We start from the raw sequence: 20642 nt of genomic DNA, 5'->3' as shown, positions 1-20642 counted from the left end.
CGTTTGTTATATCGTGTTTACAATATACCATTTTTACATGCATCAAATATAAATTGAATGCATTTAATTTCATTGGTAAATTAATAACGTACCCAAATTGTTTCAAATTGAGAAAAAGAAGCAGTTTTGAATTTTCAATTTCTCCCGGAGTGAATTGTAATTATAATATTGTCAGTTTATTTTTCTAGATGGAAAACAAAACCATTTTTATATTAGATATTTAATAGCGTGTCCGTGCTGTTTACAACAAATGCATTAAATTTGTGAATTCATTGACATTTTGAAAGCTTTATAGACAAACATAGAACATGTGATTCATTTGCATTTTAAGCCTAGCTGAGGCAAGATCCTTACATCCTAAAAAACAATGTCAATGTCATTTTAGAATTGTCCTCTTACAATTCCGAAATAAGTGACATCGTCATTTACATTTACATCTTCATCTCACAGAATGTGTTCTATAGCAGATTATATGACATTTCAGATTCCCAAAATCAGACAAAATGTAATTTCTTATCTTTGCCAGTAGAAGTAACATAATGCTAGACCTTTTGGTATGAGAGAATGGCTTTGAATACTCTTAGAATTTAAGGTAATTACGACAAAATTATAATTAACCATAAATGCAAACAACTTTGGTTATTTACTGTACAGTTTAAGGTGAGAGTTTGATTAAATGTGTTTTTTTTTAATGGTTGTTTTGTTTTTGTTTTTTCTTTGTAGTAAAAATGTTTTTATTAATCAAAATGATATCGTTTACACTCTAATGCACTTCTTTCAAGGACCAGATATTAAACACCACATACACAGCAGTATCTAAAAATCGGATTCTATCCTAACGGATATTGCCCATTTTATGATGATACATTTTAACTGATTTTCAGGTAGAACGTAAAGGCTAAATCATAATTAACATAATCTTTACTTCTATTGGTTTAACAAAGTTATTACATGTAGTATTAAAATTAACAATAAAACTCATCATTTAAAAAAAATATATCAAAGCATAGTATTATGTTTATAATGTACTTGATAGAATTTAATAATTAAAAAAGTCATTAAGTAAAAAGGAAAATAAATATTTAAACACGCATTTTTCTCAGTGTTTAACTATAATGTTTTTAATTAGAAATCTTTAGATGAATAGGTCAATAAGATAGTATGATTGATTCAATCTTTATAATATAATGAAATTCTTTGGCTATTTTGGTTAAACAAATAATGCCTAACCTGTTATTGGGTTGTATGTCTGTCCATCTTTCCAGTTGATTTTTGGTTTGTTGAACGTTCGAAGTACATTTCATATTTCAAGAATATTCTGAAAAGTATATCTTTTGAAGCACCTTTATGATTATTTTCAGTACGCGTTCCATAAAAGTATGCTTAAATTGCTGTGCATGTATACTTACAGTGATGTCTACAAACTCACAAAGCAGTTACAGCTGATAATAACATTGTTTCAACATTATTAAACAAATATAATACAAACTGAATAGGGTTATATAATTTTGTGCCAAATCTACACATCCGTGTCAAACAACAGTATTTCTAGTTACATAATTAGGTAATACATTGAATCAACAACATTCGTCATAAAACCGAGATACAAAACGACGATAGACAAACTAAAAACAAAATACATTAAACATAACAGTGCATACTAAAAAGCAAAAATGTTGTTCCGATGTCATCTCAAATTTACGACATAGCCAATAGCTGAATAAGATTACATAAGAGTGAACTTCTGTGCATATTTTCTGTCTCAACTGCCAATATTAATTTTCAGAATTCAAAGACAGATATCAGGACGTCCGCAGTATTGGTGAAGGACCTGTGAAATGAGCTGAGAGAGAAATTGATTTTTGTTCGTTTATAAGTGACAGGTTGAAGCCCCATCTTTCCCCAGCAATTAACAACAGTCTGAGCAAGGCAACATTATTAGAGACACCGTGGGTTTCTCGCGAAGTTGGTCTTACTTTATACTCAGAAAACGGATGTATGCTGTTGAGCTTTTTCTACAGAGGCTTTAAGCATTAAGTTTAAGCATTTCTGGTAAGTCAATAAACCATCGTCAAATAACATTTTAACATCTGAATTTAGATGAACTGTTTTAATTTGATTTTGAAATATATGTAATGATACATGAAAAAAATTTTATGCATAAAATTATTGTTTAAACCGTTTTATCTGCGATTATAACATCCGCTCCTGAGCAAAATGTGACAATTAGACTTTGAACATGTCTTATAAAAATTTCTTGTATCGTGTAGCACATTCATTGCATATTTGAATCTTGAGTGTTTTAACATGTTCATGTCCCGATAATGTTATAAACTTAATAATATTATACATTATTAGAAATAATTCTTTAGCACTTACTTCGGATATAAAAGGACTCTGTATGCAAAATCATATACGCCATTCTTGATTTTTTTCGAATGGCCTAAATTTTATTAGTGTTATACGAATCGAACAAAGAGAAATAATTATGATCCATGGCTTATTAGATTTTTTTTCTCAATCCCTCTCTACAAATCATAATATAAAGTATAATTTCACTGAAAACATTGCAGTTTGTCATGTTATAAGATATTTCTATACTGTCTGTTGCAAACAGACAAAAGTTCTAGTGAACGATAGACTGTTGACTTATTATAAAACATATCGATAGCAGTTATAAACCACAGTGCTTTCCTTGCTGAGATTACACTATAGCCGATTGAAAACAGGTATCGGGTGAAAATGTGCTGCGAAGCTCGCTAACTTGTGATAGACATTAAGTGATTCAATTGTATTTTCATTCTTGGAATAGATATCTTATCTGAAAAGTTCTACATTTTGTTTACAAAGAGCCTAATCTTGATGAAAGCGTTGTCATTTAAATTAGGAATTCGTTAAACGTCATACAATTCTTTACAATACAATTTCAATGACAGTGTTAATTCTATTGTTAAGAGGAAAATTGCAATTAAAACAATTTTCAACATAGCTCAAATCAGTACTAGAGACTGTGTAAACGTAAATGAACAATTCTTATTTTATAAGTTTATCTTTTAATATTGTAAAATTAAATACCCACTTAAGTGTTCTGTTTTTGTTGTCCGTTTTTTTAGAAAGCAAGATGGACGACAGAGCTGGTCCTGATTTCAATTATACGAATTGGAATCTTAATGACACAATGGAGGATTCTCAACTACTTTCAATACTGTACCAAGACATGGACAAAGGGAAATTTAGTAAAAGTACCGAATATATACTAATTAGTTGTTTCTCTGTGTTGATTGTGTTCGGAGCCCTTGGAAATGGATTGGTTTGCTACGCTGTGGCCAAAAACCCTCACATGCGAACGCCTAGAAATATCTTCATCATTAATCTGGCAATATCGGACTTGACGCTTTGTCTTTTTACTCAACCAATAAATTTATACAAACTATTACGAACACAATGGGCACTTGGTGAGTTTATGTGCAAATTCGTTCCCATGTTCCAAGGAACAAATGTTTTTGTTTCTACAATCAGCATTACAGCGATAGCACTCGATCGGTTTCAAGTCATTGTTTACCCCACAAAGGATAGTATGAAAAAGCTTGGTGCTGTGGCTGCATTGCTGTCGATATGGATCATATCTTTTTTCATTGCAAGCCCTTTGCTGATATTTTCCATTCACAAGGAGTATATGCCGTTTAATGACATGAATATATACATAAAATATCGTCTGTGTTTTGAAGACACTTCTTTACAAGAAGAAAAAGGTGCATACTCTGTTGCATCAATGGTTGTTCAATATATTTTGCCAATTGTAATCGTGACTGTGGCACATCTACGTATTTGCAATAAACTAAAATACCGAATGGCAAGTCAGCAGAATGCATTAAATGCCAGATCTAATGTTCAAAGACAAAAACAACGGAGAAATTCACAAAGAAAGCGGCGAACAAACATCCTGCTTGCGTCTATTGGGATAATCTTTGCACTAAGTTGGCTACCTCTGAATATTTTCAATATTCTCAGTGACTTTCGGTTGGCATTGTTTCTTGAATCCATCAATATCAATTTGGTTTATGTGATTTGTCATATGCTAGTGTTGAGCTCGGCATGTACGAACCCAGTGCTGTACGGATGGTTGAACGAAAACTTTAAAAACGAGTTTATGAAAATCTTTTGCAAAGGTTGTTGCATCAAAATGTTTCATTTATGTCAGAGTCATCGTGAAAATGGTGTAGTGGTCGTCATGTCTACAGGTGGACACGGACGAGATGGACATTCAACCACTGCACATTCTATCAGTAATATAGCGACCCACAAAACGCAGATTGATTCCAAAGTTTCTTTGTGATCTCTTTGAAAACATTGTCAGAATAGATTGTTTTTTTTTTAAAATATTATAATGTAATATAACAGCAAAGTCAGTGCGCTCATAATTGTAGAACAAAATATCAACTCAAATGTTGTCCTTTTTAACCCCCCCCCCTCCACCAGAAAAAACCCTTAGAGATTTAATCTCAGTCAATAAAACTATCCAGAGAAATTGTACATGTACTTTGTCTTGTATTGGAGTTTAATTTCAAGAAAACCCGATTGCAAACGAGGACATCTGAGGCTCATGTGCAACATTCTTTCGAGAATAATTTGTCAATTTTACTCTTCTTCCCCTCTCTAAGTTTTCTGATGAAAATTTGAAACTCCCATGACAGATATGCCCTTTTTTCAAGAGTTTATGGTTTTTACAAACGAACAAATATTTGATTTATGTCAAATTAAAAGTATTTCATTTCTATGTTTTGTTTTGGTTGTATCCTATGATTTTAGTTATGCGTGCATAGGTTGAAAAATTTTCATTTGTTCGCGGTGCATTTCAAGAAACACTAAGCATCTTTTCTGTTGCTCCAATATTTTTCTTAGGGTCACGGTCGAATAAACATAAAAAAATCACTACATCGGGAAGCTCTAAATAGTTACCTGTTTTACCAATATATGTACTTCCTTAATTTGTTTTCAAAAGATCTTTTTTGTATTTTTCAATACTTCATTTGCTGCCTTCTCCGGACGTTCTTCCTTTCGAAATAAACAATAAAATACAGTATAATTTTACAATTTTTTTCCTCTTCAAATTAATACCTAACAATGGAGAATAATGGGTTGGAACATTAGCAATGAATTTGTGAGTCATGACTTTATTAAATCTCGCTGGGGGTTTCATAATTTTAACCTTTCCCAAAAACTTGTAAACATAATCTAAAACATTGAGAGTATTTTAATTATGATGTACATGTACTTTTATCCACATTAGTATCGACAGGTGCTCCATGGCATCTTAAGATTGCTTTCAAAGTAATATGACATCAAATTGAAAGTTTTTTAAAGAAGGTTTTGTAAAGATGTTAACAATTATTCTTATTTAGAAATTTGCAACATTCTTTTGGCTTCATATTGATTTGAGCATAGATAACGAGCTAAATAATTTACGCTTTACAAGGATTCTAACAAAGAAATACACCATATCGATTGAAAATATATACATATTGTGACCTTGTAACATTTTGGATTTTAAAGATTCTCACAAAATGATGGTATATTTATTCTAATTATAGGTCTATGAGTAATTATCAAGGCATTTAGAATCCACACAGTGCATATAGTATATGATTTTAAAAGTAAGATAAAGTAACCAAATTCATTTTTTGTATTGGTATATTGCTTTAAATTATATTTAAGTGAAAGCTGTTGTGTTTTTCCTCGTATTTTGGACTCTGTTTACTATTTCTAGAAACAATTGTCAAAATATTATTAAAAGATTTTAATAACTTAATGCTCTTCTGTCGTTATACGTTGGCGGACTCTGCGAGAGTTAATTCTGCCAAAACAGCATGCCACTAATGCTCGTATGAAATGGCTTGTTGAAATTATGGACCATCTTGTTAGCTTCTGCCACATACAGTTGTGTTATTGTCATTTTGGGTTCTGTGTGCTAAAAAATCGCGTGAAAACTATCTAAAATCAATATAATTCAAAAGATTCCTCGCAGATTAATAATGTAACATGAACAGAAAAAATGCTTTGAGGAATTTCATTAAATCTTTTTGTTGAAGAAACGACGTTTCACAATGACTTAAAATTCCATAAAAGATTTCATAATTCAAGCACTGACAAAAAAATAAAAGAATAGGAATAGTAGAAGCTATAAAATATTACAAAAAATGCGCTTAAAATTTCAAGTTGCTATTAAAGACATACTGCATTTTTAATCAAACAAATAACAGTATTTTGTGTTGGTACTGTTGTAATAGACCTCTACTACCTACCTCTTTAATGATATAGTTAACAATGCATTTTACTTTTAGCTACTCTGTACATAACTTGATGTCAAGAATAATTATGCTGATATTACATTGTGAACATGTGGCAAATTTAAAGAAACATCATTTATTCTTCTTTTCCAAGTACAGGGATGATATTTTCATCATTTAAGCATCAGTAATTTAAATGCAATTAGCATAGGTTTTGCTCTGGGATGATGACACACTTGATGACAAGTAACGAACATGCATGAGCAATTCTTTTCCCAATGGCTGGCCTTTCAATAGTAAAATCAAGAAACATGAATATGTGTTTTCAAATATATCCATATGTGCTATTAGTAAATTTCACTATTGTTTGTAATTATATATCGAACCTATTTTGATTAATCAGTCATGCATTATATAAACATTTTAGTTACCTATTCTATGGAATAACCAATGAAAGTTTTGGAATTTGTGGGCAAATTCGTTTTCATTTTAAAATAAAATTGAATATATTAAAAACATTAATTATTCTAATTATTTTAAAAGTTCCATAAAAAAATGAAAGAGAAATAAGTGCAGCTTAAGCTGTTAATCTTTATAATGTAAACAATAGGGATCCGTACCAGATTTTTATTTTTTTATGAAAAGAATAACCGGAATGCCTATACAAATGACAGTATTACGTTCTCGCTCACTGAAAACAACAGACAGTCCTGGTGGTCGGATCAACACCCCGAATAAACAACCAACCAACATACATGCACTTTATATCGTGCTCAAAAGTACAATACATCTCTCTCTCTCTCTCTCTCTCTCTCTCTCTCTCTCTCTCTCTCTCTCTCTCTCTCTCTCAACAAATAACGTTCACAATGCATAAAGTATGTTCTTCTGGAAGGCTTGGTAAGACTTCGTTTTCTAATCTCCCATGGAAGGAGAAAGCTTTTGTGGACGATAATTCTCTCTAAGCTCGAGGTCCAGATAGCATGTTGCTCGCTGGTCACTAAGTCTTTTCATCGATTTAATATTCACGTGATTCAAAACCATGAGCGAAGAAAATGTGCATTCAAGGACAGTGAATTCTTTAATAGAAGAGCATTTTACCATATTTTAAAACATTGGAATGATTTAAATTTTAATATTTAAAAACCAAGAGTTTTAACTAAATCTATTTCATGCATAGAATTGCCTTATGCAAAGTATAGACTGCTTAAATTAAATGTGTATAAATATCCATTGCATGTTTGCTTGATATACTTTACTTTATTTTACCGCCACCTTGCTGCATTAGTAGCTTTAAAACATAAGTCACTCACTGTATATGTCATTTATACCTATTAACGCTTGTTATAACAAAGAAATATATCCGATTCTACATTTTGTCGTCAACTAGTTGCAAGTATGTAGCATTAAGTGTTGAATGGAAATCGTCTAACCGGATCATCAACTAGACTTTAGACCTTTCAGTCCTTTGATCTAATCTAAAAGTCATTAACATTTACATGTCAGTTCTTCTAAAAGGAAGTGAAATGTCATAATCCTACTGATGTCATACATCAGAAGGAAGGGCCATTTATGTTTGAGACAGATACATAAGTTTGAAACGAATAAGGAAATATGAAAACCAATACATCTTCGATCTAAGAGGCTTTAAATAATTATTAATTGTCATAATTCATAAGAATGAAGGTTGATTCAAGGCAAAAGCATTTGTATCATCTGCCATCGAACGGATTACTTCGTCCAAGTCCACAATTGATAAATTAAAACTCATAATCTATAGAATTATCAGAAGGATATATATCTGAAAATGTGTTACAGTAAATGCTATATTTTTAAATTTGGGATTTTATAAAATCTTGAATCATTCTTAAACATTCTCGAAAACATAAAAAGCATAGATTGTGATTGTTTACATGCTTTATGAATGTGAACGTCTCTTATTTTACTGGATATGATGACTTTCATTTAATTAATCTGAACTACATGCTTGCAAGACTAGTCCTAGTGACATTGACAATACCTTTTTTTTCCTTCCTTTTAATATTTGTACGTAATACATGTACGTATCATACAGTCCAGACAAAAGTTACTCCCTTGAGTACGCATATCATGAGATCATCTTTGGAGCATTATGATAATTGCAAAATCCCTTTCAGGATTTTTACTTGAGGAAATAATTGAAAAGCTTTCCTATTATAAAGACGAGTATCAATTGCAGCGGGCGAGTAGTTTGTTTAAGAAGCTATATAGCGGTATCTAATTCAAAAATAAGTAAGGCTATTTAAGATGGCTCGACACACAAATGCATTATATGATGGATCGATGAAGACTCACTTTTGAGAAATAATTATATAGAAATGACACCTATATCGGCTTCCAATAATTTTATATGAACTTTTTGTATTTTTTTTTATAGAAACCAGAAACATCGTTTTTGTTGCGAACAGGTTACTTAAGAGCTAAAACTTTGGTATCAATTAAAACACAATACAATTATTTTATAATATAAACTTTAAAGTATTTTTTTTTAAATATTTATGAAAATGAAAAACAAGAATTGTAGATATTTTTTTTAAATCTATGGATAAACACAACTGTTACTTGCATTAAACATTACAATCATCTTTCAGCAAGAAATTGAAACAAAATAGTGAAATTTAAAAAAAAAGAAGGGAAAATCTTAAAATCGAACCGATCCCGATTGGTATTAAACTAATCCCGAACGAAATCCTAATAAGTTAGAATGTATCAATATTTTGCAAATTCATCAGGGTGTTTGCTCATTTACTTACTTTATAATTCATATCAATTACTCAGAATAAACTGCAGAATTTTTGTAAAATTTCAATTTTAAAATAATTCTGATTGGGGTTAGTTTTTTTTTCAATCGGGATCGGTTCAAATATGATAACTAGCGATTTTCCTAAAATTTCAATTTCTTTGTTAAATATTATTGTTTAGTAATTACCCAATGTGACTATATGCTATTCCTTAAATTGTATCCATAGATTAAAAAGATATGAAAGAATGCAGTACTATGCTTGCTTGGCAGTAAGCAGTAGGCACTTGGCAGTAAGCAGTAAGCAATTGGCAGTTGACAGTTAAAGAATTACAATTTCGATTTTCAGAAACATTCCTTTAATTAAAAAATTAAATGCTTGACCAAATAATCTTTGGCATGTATTTATTCATAATCATATTACACATTAACTGACAGTAAGTTTTAAGTTCTAAAATACTGTGTGTGTCCTCAAAACAGTTTTTCCTATTTCACTGAAAAAATACAAAAAAGTTCAGTTTTTCATATTTCACTAAAAAAATGCAAAAAAAGTTCTTATAAAATAACTGAAAGCCAATATCGATCTCTGTTTTTGTGGAATCATATTCCAAAAAGATTCTCTATCGATCCATTGTGGCATTTTTTTGTACACACTCTAATGTAACGTAAAGCATGTTCTGTGTTAATCGTTAGTTAAAATGCAACGTATTGTATTGTATTGTATATATATGTCAATAATTTCTACGAATACTTAACTATTTTTCAGCCAGAAAGAAGTGGGTTTAGTTAAACTTTTGCGATTATGCGATTATTGCGGGATATGAAGGCGGCAACACTGCAGAAAAATACATAACCTGCGTTAGCGGGTTATGTGAATTTTTTTTTGCAATGATCTCTACGCTCATAACCCGCATGAATCATCAAAGGAAACGTTATTGTTTTTATTTAAATTTTTCTTTTTATAATTTATTTAAAAAGATTCTAAAGGAAAAGTAAGAAAAAGTTACAAATTTATTGTTATTATTTATCTGTACGTTAGATAAAAAAAACCCAGCAAATCTTCTTTTAAAGGGTTGTTGAACGTGACGGTGTGTTGTGCAAAGTTGCGTAAGCGCGACAGCGCGTTGTGTTTTAGCGCGACGGTGCGTTTATCTGATGCCGCGCTGACACATACAAATGGCCCTATTCGAACACCATATACGAGGGTTATTCGGAATTTATTTAGACATTTACTCTTATTTCCTTGGAGGAAAAGATAAATCCTTGAAATTTCACCAAAACTTACACTAGGATAGAGTTTATCAATGTAAAAAGTTTCTTGTCCATAGTATGACCGGTAGAAATTCACAAGTCGATATGTCGAATAACAATTTATTAACGATCCAAACTTTTCGTTTCTACACGATCTGTGCAGTCGGCATGGACAATACAAGGTCCAGTCTCCAACTGACGATCATTGTGGATAACGACTAATTTATAGGTAAAACATACATGTACATACAGGTGTAAATAAATAGAGTTACTCTTGACACATACAATAATTAATTTAAAGGATTACTCAAGATATATAATAAGTTCAATAACAGGTGACATCTTAATGTCCGGCGGTGAAGGTTTAATTAGAAATAATTAGCACTAAATTAAAGAAACAATATGTCACTCTGAATAAGTGTTTCTCACATGGTGACAATAGTATGAGGAGACAATTTCTGGTAAACTGACCAACTTGCCATCCCCCAGTGACTCGGCGCAACAAAAACTTACCGCAACGTCATTTTACCTCTTCTCATTGGTTCTATGTTTTTAACACCTAACAAACAAAGGGAAATTATATAGAATTAGTTCTTCATTTCTCATCTTTTGTTTACATTTCGTCATGTCAACATTGACATATTCTCTCCATTCCTGATTTTTGTGAAAAAATCGGGTCATTTCCGACCGAAAGTCAAATCACTGTTAAATGTCTCCTACAGTGATTCTGTGTACATATTTTAGAACTCTTGACATCAGTTAGTGTGTAAAAAGTATTTGATATTTAGTCTCTTGGTCTGAATTCTGGTTAAACAATTGGTGAAAAAAGACGATAAACTGAAGTTTTTTATCCCTTGATATCGTTTATTTTTTGTTAAAGCAATTGGGTGGCCCTAAAATGTCTTTTTTCCGAAATTTCCATCAATTTGATGTATACTCGCTGCGCCGCCTTGACGTCAAATTTCTAAACACCTTCATTGTCAAATTTCTATTGCTTGGTAAATTTATATGTTCCATATCCGTATTTCAACTCGAACAATAGTGAAACGTGATCAAAAGTTAGTCACTAAAAATAGCAAAATGAACATATATAATCTGATTTCTTTTATTATAAACTGTAAGTTTGCGGACACTTAAATAGACGATGTTTTAGTTTTCTTTCTTCTTTCTTAGCTTGCACCGGGTACCCCGACCACCGATTTTTTTATCTACCGTTGTAAAGCAATATTAAACATTTTTAAAATATTACTTTAATTATTTGTTATGGTTTCTTCAATGTTCATGCCAATTTTTACCCTAATTCGTCACTTAGAAAGGAAATATCCGTGTTGTCTCAATAATTTCCGAAAAACCCTCGTATATAGGCTCGAGCTTTAGTATCGTCACAAAAATTCACGGACTGCGTTTCACCATTGTAATAACATCTAATGATACATCATCCGCTAATGATATAAAGTTGTATTAGTGATCCGAGTTTGACCTCTAATGATATAATTTTATCTTTAAAGACCCACATTGCCGGCCATTACTGACACACTTTCAAAATCAAATCATTAATGATGAAATTCACATGACATCCATTAATGATGTAAGCAAAATACGCCAAAAAAAGTACATCGTAAACCTTTCATGAGTTTTACTGCATTAGTGAATTAAATTTAACCATTAATGAGGTAACTTAATATCAGATAGTTCTTTTAATTTTACAGTTTGCATTTACCTCTTTATACGTAATAGTATCAGTAATGGTTTGAGTATATCCACTTGGCCTGGCCATCCAGGACTAAGTTGCACGCAAAAATGCATGGCTTATCTATCCACTGGGTAAGACCATCCACTTAGCCTACTGCAATGATGACCTAATTTAAATTGTCTTTTTTTTAAATAATGGATCTAATGCTCTTTATGATAAGCAGAGAAATTGTCAGAGGGGCATGAAAAAGCATGAATTGTTCAAAACATGTTCTAAACAGTACTATTTCACAACAAATGTATCATTATTAATGGTTGATGTTTATCCACTTATGCAGTAAAAATATACCAAATTATGGTCAACAATGTACACATGTATGTTTTAATTTTTTAATTCATTTCATTTATGGGTTTGAATCTCGACCAATTTTGATACATTTGGAAATAGCATAAATAATGAATGGCTATGTTGTACGTTTATGATCAAAATCATATCTTTAATGATTAGTATTCTGATCTTTAATGCAACTTTTAAATCATTAGAGGATAATGTATCAGTAGAGGTCACTGCAAACCATAATTTAATCACCTAAACACTGTTTCTAATGATATTTGGCATTAGTCTTTTTTTGTTCTTTTACATAGGTACAAGTAGGTTGGTGCATGTGCTAATAGTTTCATAGAACTCACAATGATTGTTTGATTATATTATTTCCGTATAAAAACGTTCACATTTATAGGTGATCTACTTTATTCATCCCCAGTTATTTGCGCGTTCCATTAGCTGTTTCTTAGGCCGGCTTATTGAAAGAGAACTCACGTAATATAACTGTAAGGCTATTGCAATAAAGTTTTGCAAGTGTTTGTAAAAGAAAAAAAGTGTTGATTTTGGTAGAAAATTGTCTCATAATCGATGACTTTCTCACTTAAATCGGCGTATAACCTCGCAATTATGTTTTATTACGGAGAGAACTTGCTGAAAACTCTTGCTTGCGTACAAAGTTCGTTAACAGATCTGTAAGTTAACTAAGACATATTGATCATTGATCAGATTCGAACAAACAACTTTGTCTGTCTAGTTTTGGAGCGATTGCGACACGAAAGTAATTGAAATTAATGTCATCATCTTTAGAGTCATCAAGAGATGTCATGATGTACATGTAGGTAATGCAACAAAATTAATGTTAGTTAATATTATAGTTACAGTTGATAAACAACCCGCATAACACCACTTCTAATTGCAGTTCATTTGGCAATCAGTTTCCCCTGAAGTACCGGATAAAGGGATCACAGAGTCATTACGCAGCGCCAGAAGATTCCTGACAGAGCATCAAAATCTTGCATTTTCTTATGGCTGGACCCAAGGAGGATGAACTTTTTGAGTTCATTGAAGACTTAGAATGGTACTGGAGATTTAACGTGCTGCACCACTGCTTTATACAGGCCTCATTCCGAACACCGCTTCGCCTTTTCTAGTCGGTGTTAAGAGGGGAACGAACTGATACAGATTTGATTTTGAAATTTTCAAAAGTTATCATTTAATCCTTTTATTTCAAATAAAACACCAATTCACAGTGCTAATAAAATGTTTTTTGAATTTATGGAAGTAAAAAATATAGATATGTACAAATATATTTGAAATCTAGCATGCGTCATCTGTCCACGTTATATGTAGAAACACAGAAGAAACTTGCAGATATCTCTCACCATATACATATTTTTACTTAAATGGCCCTGGCATTGTAATATCATAAAACAAAAACAGTATATAACGAAACATAATAGCCATACGAGAAGGGAGAGCTCTTATTTATTCGAGTTCGGTTATTGTTTGTGAACACACGTGATTCGACTTATTCAAAAATACAGGGGATTGTAAATGCAGCAACTGAGTCTATATTTGAAGGTTTTGAAAAAAAATACAGTGTCCGAAATCTTTTGAAATTGCTGATATATTACTATACAGTTTGTTAATTTTCTTTGATTAACAAGACTGCAGCATAAATGAGAATTTTTGACAGCGTTTTCACAATGCAAATTTCCTCCATAGAGGATAGCTAGTACATTAAGTATATCGTAATTTATTTTATCAATGTACACTATTTCCTTTTAACATTTTGTTTATACATAACTTATGGAGTACTGATGATCACTATTGAGTATTTTCATTTGCTGTTATTTTGGTGCTTGCAAAGCGATAGCTCTAACTTCTAAAAACACGAAATGCAGGGTGTTTCAAAATGCCAAAAATGCCAAGTTATTTAAAAAAAAAAAGTTGTGATGCAACTCTGGATCTTTGGCCTATTTTTTAACAAGATTATCGTGGGGTTTTTTCATCTTTTTTGATGGCGACGTTCTTTAAAAGTAGGTGTAATGCTATGACGTCAATATTTGATATAAATAACGAGGAATTATGTAAAAAAAAAAAATAATCAACGCAAACCAAGTCGAAGAAGAATGATCCTGAATTTCCCTCAAGGGTCATTTTGGGCAACTTTATTATGTAACAAAAACAGTGGGATGTCTGGGGATCATTTTCAAATAAGTGATTGATATTTATAGCAGGGAAATGTGTCTCGGTCCATTCTTAGTCTTGGTGGGATACGGTAAAACAAGTAAAGATAACAAAGGAATCTCTAACTGTGATTTGCATTCTATGAGGCTGAAGTAAAGAGCTATAATGGGATTCATTATATTAGTAGTTCTCTACTGTACCAACAACTGTCTCATTCTAGTTTTCATCTTACCTGTAGCGGGTCATCAAGTTAATGATTTTATCCAGCACTGCCCATTAAGGTGACAATTAGTACCAATTATGTTTTTTTTGAAGACAGGTTTTTGCCATTGATTTTATTAATGGACATCTACATGTGACAAACTGGATTGTTTTAAAAAAAATTACGAATCATGAAAAGGACAAGACAAGCCTTGACCTCTATCACATTTCTTAAACTTATTTAATTATCGCTTATACTTTAATTTGTTACATTTTTTTTTTAATATTTATGCTAAACATGATATATAAAGCACGTATTTATATATTGGTACGAATTTATAACAAATTGCTAAGAAATAAATAGTGTTGATTGTTGGCAGGATTCAAATGAAATAATTCTTTTACAATATCCACAAATCTAAACGCGTTGACACCACACAATATGAAATCTTATGTGTGAGAAAATATCTTAAAATGAATGCAGGACAGAAGATCTATTTTTCATGGTTATTTTTCATTGGTAAAGCAGCAAATGCACATTACTGTCATCTCCTGTATGCTTACAAAGGTTAAGATCGAGATATACTTGCATATTTGCCCAAACTTTATTATAATAAAACGCCCACTTGATTATATCATGCAGTACTTTAGAAGGCTCCTAGAATATATTTTGTTTTGCTTTTTAAATGTTTCATATTTCTTTTAAAAAATAACACCATAAATCTTATAGAATTATTTAGAGTTGCTTCCTAATTTTTTAATTGCTAATTGACACTTTAATAAAGATACCCCTAAGATTCATTAATTTTTTTATTATCACCCAAGCCACCTTAAAAAAGCAGAATTTGAACCAGTGCCCCAACAGCTTACTTAGATTCATCCATTAGTCAGTTTTAAGAGAAGAATCAACACACAACAATATCTAATTTTGATTAAATTCTATATTCATATCTGAGTATAAGTGGTTCAAGTAATTTAAAAACTCTCGACTCAGTATTGTTGTTACATTAAAAATAGGTGTAAAGATAAATCTAAGCCATACACAATAATATTCATTGATTCATTAACAGTTGCGGTGCACAATGTAATTCTAATGCATACTTTCGTGGTTGATTTTTTATAACAGATTTAAAATTGGATTAGAATTCAGTCTGACCTCATAAAAAAATGAATGAGACTATTGTTAGCAGTTTGTACTCATATGTTGCATAAGCATGTAATAGCAAATATTTGTGTGGGCTAAGGCCTATAACTCAAAAAGATCGGTTGATAGAAATACATTTCAACACTATCACTGTATTCACATGTGCGTTTAAAATGACTTTAAATGGTTGATATAGTTATTTTTAGTCACGATTCATGAAGGGCACACAGGAGTTAACCTGAGCTATATTGACGAAAATGGAGGTTTTTTCTAACTTTATTCTGATTTTTTACTCAGTCCTTTTTGATAAACGTTTGTATCTTTTTAGAGAATTCTTTTGATCTTACATGTAATCAATATCTGGCAGTATCAGGAACACCATAGCATTACTAATGCAAATGATATCTTCTTTAACATTTCAATGTAAATATTTAACGCGCAGCAAATTCCATATCTGTTCGATAGCTTCGGGTTCCGTACAATGCCGGTGGTATCTCGGTCGAAGTTTGGCAATCAGAATTTTGAATAAGTGATTGCTGCACAGCAGCCGGTATTTCATTCTATTTGGCCAGCTCTTTAAGCGTGAAGTGACGAGTAGACCAAAAATTGTTATGTAATAATACTGAATACAAAAACAATTTCAATGGCCAAAAAAAAAAATCAATTTCGTGTATACGTTTCGAAGTCCTTATCATTTTTATAAATTAACATTAATAAATTGTCTTTGAGTATTAACGTCTTAATAGGAACTTTCCTCTTGCTAGGGTATAGATATATGAACGATCGAATAATTAGGTCTTCTGTATGTTTTGATTTGAGAAAAAAAAATAATTAAGATATAACCCATTTGTAAACAATTTGAGCCAAGGCTCACTAGTGATACACACGCTCTGAATAAGCAAAGTCGACATTTAAGAGGAAGTTGAGACCCGATTGGTAGAAAAATGGATTCCACCATATGGCATGCCTAAACAAAAAGTGCAAAAGAGTTTTAAACATATGTAAATAATAGTTGCTGAGAAATCATTTTACAAAAAATTGTTTGAAAATTTAGGCTTAAAATAAACAGTCGTCATTTAACAGCAAGTTGACGTGTGATTGCTACAAAATAGATCCCACAATACTGCATTCCTGACCATAGAGGGACTTAAAATTTTTAGCATCTGCAATGATTGGTTGTTAAGAAATCTTTAAAGAAATCTTTTTGAAAATTTAGTCTAAAGATTAACAAAAGTCATCATTTAACAGAAAGTTGACGTCCAATTGTGGTAAGGGACAGACAAACGAACGGACGACATATTAACGGACGGAAAGACTGATAAACACACAAGGGTAAAACAGTATACTCCCTCTTCTTAGCGGGGGTATAATACGCCTTAGTTCTAATATATTTTACTGTATATTTCATAAACAGTGGGTTTGAATACAAGTTCCATCAACTTACTAGGTTCTCACCTTAAAAAGCAGATTTATAAAACCCTTTGCCAGCCTGGACTATGTACCTTTTGTCCCTTTTAACTTTACCACGACTCCCCTATTCTGGATGTAAGCTAATTTTATGCAGTCAGATGCATTAATTATGAATGCAAAATAAAACCATTTATAAGTAAAACAGATAGAAGAATTTGTAACGTATTTGGAAGTCAGACATTTTTTTTTAGATAATTTCTGTAATCATTATTCAAGTTGGAAATTCCAACTTTAAAGAAGGAAAATCCATCTTAAAAAGTCAACATAAAAACTGGAAATTCCAAGATTATAGTTAGAAGTTCCAACTTAAAAGTTGAAATTGTAAAGAAAATATTCAAGAATCAATATACCTGATAAATCGTACTAAATTAGCATGAATACATGAATTGAAAAAAAAACCCATCTAGTATAAAATAACTTAAAGTTATTGTTTTTAATCACTAAAGCTGAGGTTCAAAATGATACGGGATATGTCAAAGGGAAAATCTAGCTGCTTTAATGGTCAATGCTACGCCAGGGTACTGGGTATTGATTCGTTTAATGAAAAAACAGAACGTTGTGAAGTGTGGAACAAGCAAAAAAAAAAGGATATTGAAAATGATATCAAATGCTAGGTTTATATGGTCAGCACCATAGATATGAAAATAAATCTTAGCAAAATGACGAATATACTTAACAATGATAATGATAAAAAACGACAACAAACGAACAAGAGCACTACAACTAAGACTAAAAAGTAAGAACTCCGACATCTTAAGGAGTAGTGTATATTTTGTATCAATATTCAGATATATGTAGATGTTGTTTAGACAGTATAATTATACAGGTTGTGACAAATATGCATATGATCAATATCAAAACGTGTGGTCTGTGGGCGTTCTTTTTCATTTGTTTTAAATATGTTTTACATGCAAAATTCAGAAAAAAAATGTTGTGATTCTAAAGGAAGGACAATGCACAAATCAAGGAACATCTGAAAGAAAGAGATTAAGAGATTTAATGATAATACATCTTTTAAGATGAATAATAAAGCATTTCCATTTCTTTAATTATCATTGTATCGTTAATATAGGTTGTGACAAATATGCATATGATCAATATCAAAACGTGTGGTCTGTGGGCGTTCTTTTTCATTTGTTTTAAATATGTTTTACATGCAAAATTCAGAAAAAATGTTGTGACTCTAAAGGAAGGACAATGCACAAATCAAGGAACATCTGAAAGAAAGAGATTAAGAGATTTAATGATAATACATCTTTTCAAATGAATAATAAAACATTTCCATGTCTTTAATTATCATTTCCATCGTTAATCGATGTAATTCGCAAATGATGTACTAGATCAAAATTACCATGCATGGTGTCTGCAATTATCTTTGTACATAGCTGGAATAAAGCTTTAGGGCTTTGATTCACTTTTCATGAAAGAAGTTCTTTGTTCTCTCTATTGATTAAATATGAAGCTAAATTTGTACTCTTAATAGTTGTAATACCTCTATTTAACCCGCTCAGGGCACGTTAAAGGTTATTGCAAAATTGCACAATAAGCTCACTGGAAGCTAAGTTTTTTAATATGATAGTGTAGCTGTTGTTTTGATAAATGTTAATCAATGTAGAAAATACCCACTATTAATCGATCATAAACTTTAAAATGTGTTGATTACACGTCAAATCATATCAAAAATAAAATATACGAATGCTCTTTAAAATTCTTTTATGCAAAACAATCTATTTATGTATGATGTACAGGTAGATTAGTTAAAAGAAGTATAACAAAAATTTTAGTCGATACTGTCACATTTATTAGAATTACACTGAAGTTTAAATAAAGGTAAGGAGAATTGATTGATGCTATTTTAAACGCAATGAAAGATAGAAATAAAATTTCAAGGCTGAAAATTTAATTTTTCAATTTTTCTTTTCGAATTTAATTTCGATTGTTATTTTGGTATTTTAACATGTATAACAAACTACACAAGACTTTACAAATGTTTATCATTTTTATCTCCGTTCTCCTTTTATTACAGAGAAAGCTGATAGGAAAGCCCAGTTTTTATGCTCTAAACATTTGAATCAATATTTCAAGCAAAGGTACATTACTTTGTCACATTTACAGACAATAAAAAGTAATATAAAAAATAAAAATGACATCAAAAAGAATATTTTAGTAACCCTTTTATTTTCTTCTTTTAGTATCCGTATTGCAATTGAAGCCTCTTTAGATAAATTGAAAATATATATTTATAGTAATATTGTGTTATTTCTTAGTAGAACAAATATCAGAGTAAAAGAAAATTAAATTCATCTACATTTTTGTCAAAACTGACTTAAACTCTTTAAATATTATAGAGGTAAAATCGGCGTTAGCTGTTTTGGTAAAAAAATGTTAAAATGCATAAAATCGTCTTTTATGACAATCTTGACGACAAGCTCTTTTATCTTTTTTGACGATGAAATAATTAATTATGCACAAAAAAGTGTAGATTTCATGAATCTTTCATAGAATGTAAAAAAACCCAACTATATAGCCTTTCCATTCGTAAACTGTAAGATAGGAATGCACTGAGAATTAGCAGTGGGATAGTTTCGCTGTAAATACCATATCTGAAATCAAGATATCCTTTCATGGCTAATATCGAAAAAAAATGTAATCTTTTACAGGTATCGTTTGAAGACATCTGTTTAATCTATTTTGTAGAATGTAAAGGTTACTGTTTAATGAGATTTTTCAATTGTTGGATTACTAATACCATTAGACTGTTTAATTTGTAATTTACTTGTAATGCACATCAGTTTGTGTTTGATGTCAGACAACATAGTGATTGTTTGCACGACTAGAATTAACCATTTTCCAAACTCTGTAATTCATTAGAGATATTGCTTAGATTTTAGTTTTAACTCATGCGGAGTTTGAGACATGGTCTAGGGAGAGAGAGAGAGAGAGAAAAAAATAAATAAGAAAATGTCATAGGAAGAGAATCGTGCTGAAGCTGAATGTAAAGGTATTTTTAATTAGTTAAACTGTAAGCATAAAATTCATGAAATCATGCGATGTGGCGCTACTGATCCAGTTAGTTTTTGGTGAGTGTCCGAGACACAGAAATATCTGTGTAATACATAATATTGCTTTATTGGTTTGTATAACCCCATTTTCAGAACATTAGAACACATTCACTTCCATGATTATCTGGAAGGTTTCATCTTAATTAATCAAAGAGAAAACTAGCTTTAACACATGAAAAACAGGAAATCAATTTGTTATATCAATGATACAATCAAACTTGGTGCCCAAGAGAAACAAAGTATA

The 20642-nt window shown here is 31.0% G+C and overlaps 1 protein-coding gene across 1 annotated transcript; it reads left to right on the top strand.

The window, feature by feature from the left end:
* Positions 1-1914: 1914 nt before the first annotated feature.
* Positions 1915-4465, top strand: LOC105340234 (neuropeptide F receptor). Its single transcript, XM_011446188.4, has 2 exons — positions 1915-2052; positions 3114-4465. The coding sequence occupies exon 2, from the start codon at positions 3122-3124 to the stop codon at positions 4334-4336; it is 1215 nt and encodes a 404-aa protein (XP_011444490.1). The 5' UTR covers positions 1915-2052; positions 3114-3121; the 3' UTR covers positions 4337-4465.
* Positions 4466-20642: the final 16177 nt, after the last annotated feature.

This window comes from Magallana gigas, chromosome 8 (genome assembly GCF_963853765.1).
Source record: "Magallana gigas chromosome 8, xbMagGiga1.1, whole genome shotgun sequence".
Taxonomy (NCBI): domain Eukaryota; kingdom Metazoa; phylum Mollusca; class Bivalvia; order Ostreida; family Ostreidae; genus Magallana; species Magallana gigas.
The sequence above is the reverse complement of the archived record's forward strand: the minus strand, read 5'-3'. Positions and strand labels throughout refer to the sequence as shown.

Excerpts from the sequence above, each read along its gene's own strand:
- LOC105340234 (XM_011446188.4), top strand. The coding sequence starts at position 3,122 with ATGGACGACAGAGCTGGTCCTGATTTCAATTATACGAATTGGAATCTT.